Source organism: Populus nigra, chromosome 1 (assembly GCF_951802175.1).
Source record: "Populus nigra chromosome 1, ddPopNigr1.1, whole genome shotgun sequence".
In the NCBI taxonomy this organism is placed as follows: domain Eukaryota; kingdom Viridiplantae; phylum Streptophyta; class Magnoliopsida; order Malpighiales; family Salicaceae; genus Populus; species Populus nigra.
The window spans coordinates 15,244,812-15,256,015 of NC_084852.1; the positions used below are offsets into that span (position 1 = coordinate 15,244,812).

The window sequence follows — 11,204 nt, forward strand, 5'->3', positions numbered from 1 at the left end:
ATCTTGGTCAATTCAAAGGCAACTCAGATAATTGTTAAAAAAGTACCAGAATAAAATTAAGAAAAAAATGATGAAATTAAAAGAAAAAAAGGAAAATGAAAAAAATGTATGAATTGAAAAAAAAAGCTGAAGTAAGATGTTATAATTAAATTAACATTATTGATTAAATAGCATATGTGAAATAAAACATAAAAGAAATCCATTCATTCCAAATTAGAAATTCCAATATTGGTCAATAATCGATATGTAAGCACAGTGACAGAGTCTTGGCACATTGAATTTCGCGTTGAAAACTTCTCAATTTGTGCTTCTGGGGTATAGCACAGGTATCAATATATATTTATCTAGAGTATAATTATAAGTCTACTTAAACAATTCCCCTAGGTATAGATTAGCAATATTCCAATTTCATCCTTTTTATTTATTATATCACTAGTTTGTAATACAACAACATGAGAGAAGAACACAGATGATCACTTTGTGCTGGCCAGGAAGGTTTGTGACTGCTTCTCATAAGGAAATCCTGCCTTCTTGGAGTCATCTGCTGACCATATAAATATGCCATGAAGTTTTTTCGCATGTCTAAGCTTACTACAAGCCTAAAAAAACCCATTTTTAGGAGACAAACCCCCACTTCCATCAGTATTAAAGCTCACTAAAACCTTTCCTCCCCTATAATTAAAGCTCTGAGTCCCAAAATGATCCAAGAATTGAGAAATAGTTGTCCCCTTGTCATAGGCATAAAATTGAAAATTAACATAGTCTATTAGATGTCCATACTTCCTCCATAGGGCCAAGTAATATGGTTGCACAGAATCATTATCATACGGTGCTATTGATGCAAATGACACTATTTTCTGTTCCTTAAGGTGGGAAAGAAGGCGACCGATGCACTCAGCAAACGTATTTGTATCCGCATCGAAGTGCTCATAGTCTATATCAATTCCATCCAAATCATACTCTCGAGCTATCTTTGTTATTGAACTAATAGCATTGCTAACCCAAGAGTTGATTGATCTGGGCTTGAAGAACACTCTTATGGTATCACCTCCAAGACTGATACATACTTTGACATTTGAATGGAAGGCTTTTGTTGCTGAAACATGTGATGGGCTAAGATTGTCTTCATCCCAGTATGCTTTGAACCGACCATTGGTTGGTGAAGGAGAAGAAGATGAGGTGTAGTCAATGGCGAAGGAGAGAATGAAGTGAACTTCGAGTACTTTGGAATTAATAGGGACATCTGAAAACCGAACACCTTTGCCTTCAGCTCCAATGTACTCTCTAAAGAGCTTGGAGTTTGCTGGGGTGACTGCCTGGATTGATGAAAATGCAGAGACTAACACTAGGAGGATAGGGATGAGATCCATGGCTGTTTGAACAAGTGAGCTGTGCTTACGTTTTGTGGTAGCTTGGAAAGTATTAATGCAAGTGAACGATGACTAAATTATCATATAAACCAGAGGCACCAAGTAGTTGTTTCTTTGCATTTGTCTGCCTTTTGGTTTCAGAATAAAGTTTAGTTGGGCTTTGACTTGGGAAAGAGAGATTGAAGAAGACATCGGCGGTGCTTGAATATTTAGACTGATTTTTGTAGATTGTAGAAGGCTCCCAATAACATGCCAAACAAATAAATCCATGCAAGTAGAGCCAAGAAGAAGCAAACTTTTATTAATTTAGTTTTAGAACGTGTTATTTGTGAGATAGTTCTTGTTTATGAATATCAAGTTTATATTATTCGATATCAATTCACGTTGAAAGTAGAGGGTTCACGGGATTTTATTCTGCTTGATTTAATATTTCAACCTTGTTGGCAGATAGCTTATGAAAGACGCACAAATTAGGTGCGTTAGGAGTGTTAATTTTTAATTTTTTAATTTTTACTCAATAATTTATTTTTTATTTTACATAATTAAATTTAAATTATTGTTAATAAGAAACAGGGTCCTATCTTATATTAATTCAATGTTTTTTTTTTCAGATATATGAGGTGGCTTTTAATGTTAATTAAACTAAAATTAAATAAAAAAACTAAAATTTATCAACCTTTTACAGTGGTATATGAGAAAAATTATCGCAAAGTGTTCCTTTTTTATTTTATTTTAGTTATTTTTTTAATTTTATCATTCAACATTGTGTTGATTAGGAGTTTAATAGTTTGTCTTAATTTGTATTCTATGAGGTTTTGCAATTTTGAAAAAACATTATGATAATAGGTTGATGCTCGATTTCACAAAATAAAAATCAATTTTTTATTTGTATTAAATTTAGTGTCAACTCTAGCTCTCTTTATTTTTCTTGCCTTTAGTTATTAATTTTATTTTTTATTTTTGATTTGATCTTTTGATGTTGTTTTGATTGGAATGTGAGATTTATAATTTATTTCAATTTATTTTTTATGTTATTGGATTGATACTCAATTTCATGAAAAAGAATTTGATTTTATTGTTTTTAAAAAAATTAAAAATAACCGGACCAAAATTGAAATAAAGAAAAAATAGGAGGCTTTCATTTAAAACAAAAATATGTGAGTGCCTAGATATTTTTCAAAATTATTTCTGGTTCTTTTAATTTGAAAATTAAACTTTTTAGTCCAAAATTTTATTTTTCTTGCATTTTAGTTTTTTAGTTTGAGAGAAAATATAAGTCGTTAGAAAACAATGAAAGAGAGAGAAAATTGATGAATAACCACTCCATAGCAATGAAATTTGTCATTTTTTGTGTAACAGGTTACATTTGATAATGAGAGATCTATTCATGTTTTTTTTCTCTTTATATTATCCAAAAAATAAATTAGGACTTCATAATTTATTTAGATTGAAGATGATTTTTTTTAATTAATTGAATGTTACTTAAAGACCATAATTGAGTTTCTTGATGTCATCTAAGGTGATTTTAGGTGTTTTAAGTTGAACAAAAAAAAATCTTTAACACTTAAAGTCAGTTACTAGACTTTTTGATCACTTCTGATGGCTGGAATCTAGAACTACACCAACATGTTGTTTGCTGTGTTTTTTTTTATAAAGAATCATCCCCTCCTTACAAAAGAATAAAAAATAAAGAAATGCTCAAACTCATGGGTTTGTCTATGCTCGTGTGCTTGACCTTTATTTTTTTTATATAAAAAGAAATAAAGTAATAGCCTAGTCTTGTGGGTCTCTCTCATGCCCTCACACATAAGCTTTGTTGTATTGAGTTTTTTTTATTGGTTTTATGAGTTTTTTTAACTCTCTTTTTTAGTTAACATTATTGTAGTTAACATTACTGCCATCAACAGTTATATTTTTAAAATTATTTTTCTATATCAAGGTTGTTTTCATTAAGATTCCGGCCCCAACATATTTAGTGGGATTTAAAAATTATTTTTCACCTTAGAAATTATTTTATGAACACCTCCTTAAATTCAGTCATCAGATGATTTCTCTAGCAAAATTATTCATAAATGTTAAAATTGTTAATTAACAATTTTCTTTAATTATCTTCTTGTGCCAAAATCTTATTAAGATCCCCTAAAATTATTCATAAATGTTAAAGTTGTTAATTAACAATATTTATTTTTTATATTATTATCTTTTTCTGTCAGATTTTTATTAAGATCTCCAAACATGTTTGGTGGGATGCCAAAATTATTTCTCCTCTTTATTGGTTCTCCTCTTTATTATCACAATACTTTTTCTTTAAAAAACTCATTTGCTTAAATCACACATAATAGTAACAATAATAAAGAACAACGTAATAATCGAAAAGCAAGAGAAATTCAGAATTTTATACCTGAGATTTATGATTTAATTTAGAGGCCTCGAGATTTGTCTGTGGAGTTTGGGATAGAAATAGAGGAAGGAAATATAGAGGCCCTGAACCAAGCAAGCTGAGAGAAAGAACGAAGAGGAAAAACTTTTTTTCAACACTCTTTCCTCACTGCATCCTTTCATAATAGGTCCCCTATTTATAATTATTACAAGTGTCGTATAGCCATTGGTGAGCTTGGCTGCAATCATGATTTTTTTGTGTGGTGGGCTTATCTTTCTTTTATATACATAGATTCGCATAGGATGAGTAAAAAAACAAAAACCTGATTAAATTAAAAAAATTAAAAAAAAAATAATTAAAAAAATTAAACTAAAAAAATTGATTAAACCGATTAAAATTTTAAAAAAACCGGCTGGTTCGGTTCGGTTTTATAAGCAAAAAACTGAACCGAACCGAAACCGGAAAAAAACCGAGTCAAAACTATGCCAAAACTGGTTTGAACCGAACCGAAACCGGTCGGTTTGAACCGGTTTCATTTCGGTTTTTTTTTAAAATTCAGTTTGGTTACTTTTTTTTGATAAAAACCGAATCGAACCGAAAATGATCACCCCTAGATACGCACACACAAGAAACAGTCATGAGGACTGGGTTAAGTTATTATTTTCAGTACCCCAACTTTTTAGATTCTGTAAAAAGGTAAGTTTATGTGCAATTTTACCCTCGGAGTTAATTTAAGCCAAAGAATCTAAATAAATGTTAAGCAAGAGGGTATAATCTCATATTTTCTCACACAGAGTTGGTTATCTACATTTGGTAACAAGAGATTGAATGACAGGAATGATAATGAGAGTTTTATACTCAATTTTTAGGTACTCAGTTAAATGAAATGAAGATGAAGAATGAGAATGAAAATTAAATATAGGCTCATTCCTACAAGGGAGATGGGATAAAAACAAGGAAGAAGAAAGATTATTTTATTTTTCAAAAGAATTGCCATTACCCAATTTTTCATCTTTGATTTTAAAAATATAAAAAAAAATCTAAAAAATATATGTTTTCGATGCATTTCGGTTATTTGCACGATCATTTAGTGATTTTTAACTATTTTTATCTTGTTGATGTCTTCTCAAAATATCAAAATATCAAAATTATGCTTTTGGTGAATTTTATCCATTAATATATCAATTTCATAATTCTTGGTTACTTTTCTTATCCAATTGACATTAACATTTTTTTTTGTAAAAAGATAAAATACAAAAAAATAAAAAATCAAAATAGAAAGCAAAATGAACAAGTGAACTAAAGTGCAAAAAAAAAGATAAAAAAATAAAATAAGGATATTCATAGAATAAAGGATAAAAAAAAAGAATATCTCTAAAAATAGTAGTATAAATAGTGGTTGTATAAAAAAAAAGGAAAAGAAACTCTAGCCACCATAAAATTATGCTACTTAGAATGGCTCAATTGAAGATCATATATTGGATCATTTTGTTCATATTCTTCTAGATAGTGTAATCGTTTATAGACACTAGGTGGGGGCATGCTGTCATGGAGGTGGGTGGAAAGATGCAACAATTTACTAAATAGAAACTGATATTTGTTGAGGTGAATTTTCTTTCATTTAATTTTCCAATATTGCTTATGTTAGGAACTCTATCTGTTTCATAAATTGTTAGAGAATTAGCCATGCGGGGGTTGAAGTATCTGTTGTGACATGGAGATTGGTAACTCGTCCTATTCAAAGAACGTCCTGATTATCTGTTATTGATGATGATAATTAAGGAAAATAGTTAAAGAATAGAGTTATTTATAACTTTTTGGAAGTTTTCTCATAAACAACGCCATTGATAATGTCCAAAAATCCAAGATATATAAATAACAGCTTATTTAGTGTTTCAGATAATGGTAAATCAATATGTTGAGATAATTGGATTTTTTCTTTTTAGAGTAAGGAATCCTAGACTAATGGTAAAAGCTTGAGTATCTTAAAAAACAATCACAATCAGGAGGGACTTAAAGACCCTCCGATGATAAAGTTAGTACATTTATAAGAACAACAATAAATGACTTGAAAGAGCCTTAAACTCAATCAATAAAAATGTTTGTTCTTGAGTTTAAGATAATTAATACTTTGAAATCTATATAACTTTATCTTAAGAGATAAAAAGCTAAGAACCCTTACCTGGATGGTTCAGATAGTATTTATACCCTCTGCAGAGCCTTGTCGTTTTTAGATGAAGGAAGGACTAAAAAGTCCTCTGCTTTCAAAAACATTAATGGGGGACAAATATCCCTTACAATCATTAATGAGATAACAAGTATGGTATGTCCCTTAAGAGATCTTGTATGCACCTAAGAAGTGTATATGAAAATCATTATATTAGATATGAGCGACTCACATAACTATTTTACATGGAGAGGCACGATGGTTTATCATGCCTTCAATATTTTTAATTTAGGGGATCGTCTAGGATCAGACATATAGCCTTAGAACTTGGTAATGGTTGAATTCAAATGCTTTGGGTTTGTCATGCTTGTCAGACCCACGTTACCTTGTACTTGGCTAACTGCCGAATCCAAGTCCTTTGAGTCTGACAAGTTTGTCAAACCCACGCTACCTTGGGCTTAGTTGACTACCAAGCCCAAGTTCTTTGGGTCTGATATATTTACCGAATCCACACTACCTTGGACTTAGTTGACTGTCAAGCCTAAGTTAATCCGGCATGTTTGTTAAGCTCACGTTACCTTGAGTTTGGTTGACTGTCAAATCTAAATCCTTTAAATCTGGTATATTTGCCAAACCTATTTTGTTTTGTTTTTATGATTTTTTCTATTTATAAAAATCTATATTAAAAAATATTAACTTATCAATTTCATTACAATTGAAAAATATTATCGAGGTGTCTCATATTATTACGATGTACAAATTAAAAAATTTCAATCGCTTCTTTTTCCTCAACTCCACTCATGTAATTTATAATCATTGCAGACTAATCTCTCAATGAAAATATTGAAAAAGGCCAAAGAATAAAACTTGGTTATAAAAAAAAAATCGAAGAAAGCTTGTGGACTAATAGCTCAAATTAATGTCAACACTTGGGGAGATCAGCTGGTGGAGGAATCAACTTCTGGTTGGGAAGCTTTCCATCCAAGACAACCCAAGCCATCTCCAACCCCCAGCTTGTATGGACTTCCAAATGGCAATGCATGAACCATACCCCTGTTCATACGATCAGTATATAATCATTATAATTTATAAGGAATTAAGTTCATTAGCTATGTTGAAATCAATTGTAGTAAATAGATGATATGTTCTTTTGCATATAATTGTTCTGTTAGTATGTATACTGACCTGGATTGTCTGCCTGGAACCGGATAGCAGCCCACCCACCAGAGGGGACACCGACCGTGTTCCTCTCAACAGGGTCAACAAGATTGAACTTTGCAGGGTCTTTATTTGGATCAAAATTTCTGAAACCTTGACCGATAACAAAGAAGTTGTAGCCATGCAAGTGAAGAGGGTGACTCTCAACACCAAGTATACTAGTGTCCTGCATAATTAGCTCCACGCTAGTATTAAACGGCATAACTACAAGCCTGGTTCCGGTGCTTACCATAGTATTATTTGGTGGGTTGCCAGTATAGTTAAACGGAAATATTGGAGTGATTGGAAAATCAGGAATGTAAACGCCGTTTGATTTACCAAAAAAGTGTGCCTGGAGTAGAGCTGTGGTTGGCGACGAGAAAGATACATTATTAACTGAGGCTGCAAACTTTGTTCCATTTGGTCCCTGGCAAGTTTGATTTCTAGGGCATGGATTTGTTCCGAGGCCTACCGTGAAGAAAAATCTCATATCAACCTTTTGGGGCACCTTGGCAGGGAATTGTGCACTTGCTAAGCTACGTAGTTTACTTGTAAAATTTGCAGCGAAGGCAGTGTCATTTAGAGGAGGTAGAGTCGGTTTAAAGAGTGGAAGATTTTTAAGAGAGAGCTGGCTTGAGTGAATGGTTTTGGGTGATTCATATTCTAAAATGGCAGCAACAGTTGAATTGTCGAAAGTGCCTTGGCCGGTTGCGTATGGTCTTGCAGTCATGAAAAATGTGGCATTAGGGGAATAGGGTTTGGTCTTAAGAAGAACATTGGTGGTTTGTCCTGGTGTAATAAGGAGTGTCTCAGTGTCAAAAGGCTTGACATAAACAGCATCAACATCAACAATGGTAACTGAGTGGTTTGCAATGCTAAAGAATAGCTCATCATTAAGTGCTGTGTTGATTAAACGGAGCATGTAAGTCTTGTCAGGCTTCACCTTCAGCTTAAATGTATCTGCAAGGTTTTCCCCATTACATAGTGAGAATAAGATCTATCTAGCTATACACATATATTTTTGTAAAGAATTCTAGTCTCTTGTCGTCAAATATTAAAGAAATGGAGCCTTTATAAGCCTACTAGAGCAAGAAATACCATATTTATAGCTATACCTTTGGCAGAGCAGTTATACAATGGCCCGGGGAGCCCATTGATGGTGTAGGCATCAGAGACATTTGGACCTCCACCAGTTTGCAGGGCCTGGCTAATGACTGCCTCAGGGTCGACATTAAACCACTCTCCTGCAATATTTAAGCAGCACATGATCGATTTTTCTTAGCTAATTGATCACCAAAAATTGAATATTAGGAAACAAAACAGCCATAAACTCTCAATTCGTTAACTAGTTTAAAATAGGGATTGTTAATTACCGAAGATGATGGGAACTTCCTGTAAGGTTTGGCAAATGGGTACTGAACACCACGCTTAGGAAGAATGATAAGACGACCATAGACAGTTGACCTTAGCCATGATATATGGGCATGCCACCAAAGAGTGCCTCTTTGACCTACAATGGTATAGTTATAGACATAGCTCTGGCCAGTTTGTATGGGGCATTGAGTTATGTATGCTGGTCCATCTGCCCAGCCGCTTCGGAGCTATCGAATTCCATGCCTGTTGCAATTTAGAGAGCGCAATGCTTCAAGTTATATACGCATAAAATTATTTGGTCGATTATAATAATGATGATTAACGCCATGACGCATGTTGAAGTCATAAGCATTCATACCAAAGATTGTCACCCTCCCTAGCAACTATTCGAGGCCCTGGAAACTGTCTATTTACTGTCACCATGCTCTTGCTATGGCATAAACGTGTCACATTTTGTAATTTGATCTACAGAATATATATAGCAAACTGTTAAGACTTGTACAACGGGAAAAAAAAAAGAAGAAGGTGAAATTCATTCATCTTATATATAAATGGGGGGCCAATGGGACAGTATATATGATACATACATCAAACTTATAGTGCCTGGTTACGGTAAAAGCATGCTCAGGAGCATGATAAACCATTTATATATATAGAGAGAGAGGGGCGATCGAGAGAAGAGCTCGAAATGCTGGTGGTGGAAGAATAGAAGCACCCATTTTCTTCCCCGTAAGACAAGGTTAAGAAGACTGATCGGAGCTCTCCAAGGAAGGTCCCCTTTATTTTTCAAGAGTATTGCACTGATCAATGGTTGGAATATTGTATCTTATATATATATATATAGAGAGAGAGGGGCGAGAGTATGGGTTTGGCTTAGAAGGTTGTAAACTTTAACTTGTATAGCATAAACTTTAAAGAGATGAAGAGTAAACTAGAACAAAGCTTCATGGCTATCAATACATTAAATATTTAATTTATTGCACTTGTAAGAACAACCCTAGAGAGCTCAAATTCATATGATAGCTACCATGCATGCATTGAATTGCCATTTTATTTTTATCAAAATATGAAATTTCCATGCTTAGCACACGCAACAACCACAAATGAAGAGTTTACGAAATCAATCTCTTCACATGCATCCAAGATTATTGCCAATTATACACACTTTCAATTGGTTACATGCATCTCTCCATCGGCAGTCGGTTGAAATTGCAAAATTATAGAAATCTTTCAAAAGCAACTTCGTTGTACGCATGGCAGAAATAGATAGCTTAATTAGTAAGTTTATCAATATTAATTTCGAAAAAGCAATTTCTCAACAATAGATTATATACTAGTATACTTAACTGAGAGTATATAGAACTAAATCACATCGACAATATGCTAGTATCTTGAAGGCTTAGCTGGAATGGTTATAAAAGGGTATAGATGCTCTAAGTTTACGTTGTACACCATACAAGATTAGAATCCAGAAAATATTATATTTTTTCATAAATATATTGGGAAGACATTTTAATCTAAAAATGTCCTCGTAAGAAAAATAAAACACAACATTTAGTTATTTAAGGTACATTAACTCTCGAAGTGATGCTTTGCAATAAAGAAAAAATATACGTGAGATGTTTCTTTCATGGAAGTCATTTTAGAGGTAGATGTCTGTTTCTTCAATGAAGTAATAAGTCATGAATATACAGAAGAAAGCATAGGAGGGCGGGAACCTCAAATAACGCAATTTCTCTGCAAGCAAACATATACCAGCTAGCCATATACCAGCTAGCTACCAAAAATCTTGGTGTGTGTGTATCAAAGGTAATTTAAAAAAAAATATAAATTTTGAGGGGTGTAATTTAATTGGTCAAGTTCTAGGTTTGTTCTCTAGAAGTTATCAATTCGAGTCTCATAAATTTTAGGACCACTAAAGACTTATATGGTTGTTAATTTTAGAACCATAAAATTAATAAAATTATATATAAACTGACGTGAATACATATATTAATAAAAAAAAAAAAACATGCCATTTTAATGCATGCAGAATAATCTTAATTACACTTACAAAACGGCTCGTTAAATTGTCGTTGTACCAACTACAACTCCCACCTGCTCTCAAAGTTACGGATATTTACAAGGCAGGAGTAGGTCTTCTCTGGTGTTGCTTTGTCCACAAGCATTGCTTCAGTTGCAAACTAAATTATCGTTTTTGGGCCACAATAGAAGTATTATATAGCACTTTCTCCCACCAGCTACGTACCATTAGTAGCACAATCATGACATATTTTCTACCTACGAATGTCATTATACAACTAGTACCGGATATGGACAAAAATCGAAATATACATCATCTTAATTATTACAGTCACTTGGTCTTTTAAATCTTTTAATTGGTTTAATCCATGTGGCTCAACTTTTTTTATGATGATAAATATTAAATTATACAATTAAATCTTCATTTTATGAATTATAATTATTCAATAAGAAAATTAATTATCACTGACAGAATATTTCATTGATGTTGTTTACATTCTATTTTCATCAGCATATAAATTACCAAGGAATTTCCTGGTGAAAACTTGTTGCCAACAAAGTTCTCATCGGGAATTTCAAGTTCGTTAGTAATTTAGTTTGTAAAATAACACTAACAGAATATTCATGTCAAAAAAATATTTGCCGACACTTTTATATTAGTAAATACTACTAACGAATAAATAATGAACTAACC

The 11,204-nt window shown here is 32.6% G+C and overlaps 2 protein-coding genes across 2 annotated transcripts; both read right to left on the minus strand.

Annotated features, from left to right (window-relative positions):
- Nucleotides 1-398: 398 nt before the first annotated feature.
- LOC133669926 (chitinase 2-like) lies at nt 399-4,762 on the minus strand. Its single transcript, XM_062090281.1, has 3 exons — nt 4,751-4,762; nt 3,772-3,909; nt 399-1,316 (listed from the first exon to the last, which is right to left on the minus strand). Exons 1-3 carry the CDS (start codon nt 4,760-4,762, stop codon nt 600-602), a joined length of 867 nt encoding a protein of 288 aa, XP_061946265.1. The 3' UTR covers nt 399-599.
- A 1,899-nt stretch (nt 4,763-6,661) lies between these two features.
- Nucleotides 6,662-8,380, minus strand: LOC133669990 (laccase-17-like). Its single transcript, XM_062090407.1, has 3 exons — nt 8,230-8,380; nt 7,103-8,074; nt 6,662-6,970 (listed from the first exon to the last, which is right to left on the minus strand). Exons 1-3 carry the CDS (start codon nt 8,378-8,380, stop codon nt 6,840-6,842), a joined length of 1,254 nt encoding a protein of 417 aa, XP_061946391.1. The 3' UTR covers nt 6,662-6,839.
- Between the last annotated feature and the right edge of the window lie 2,824 nt (nt 8,381-11,204).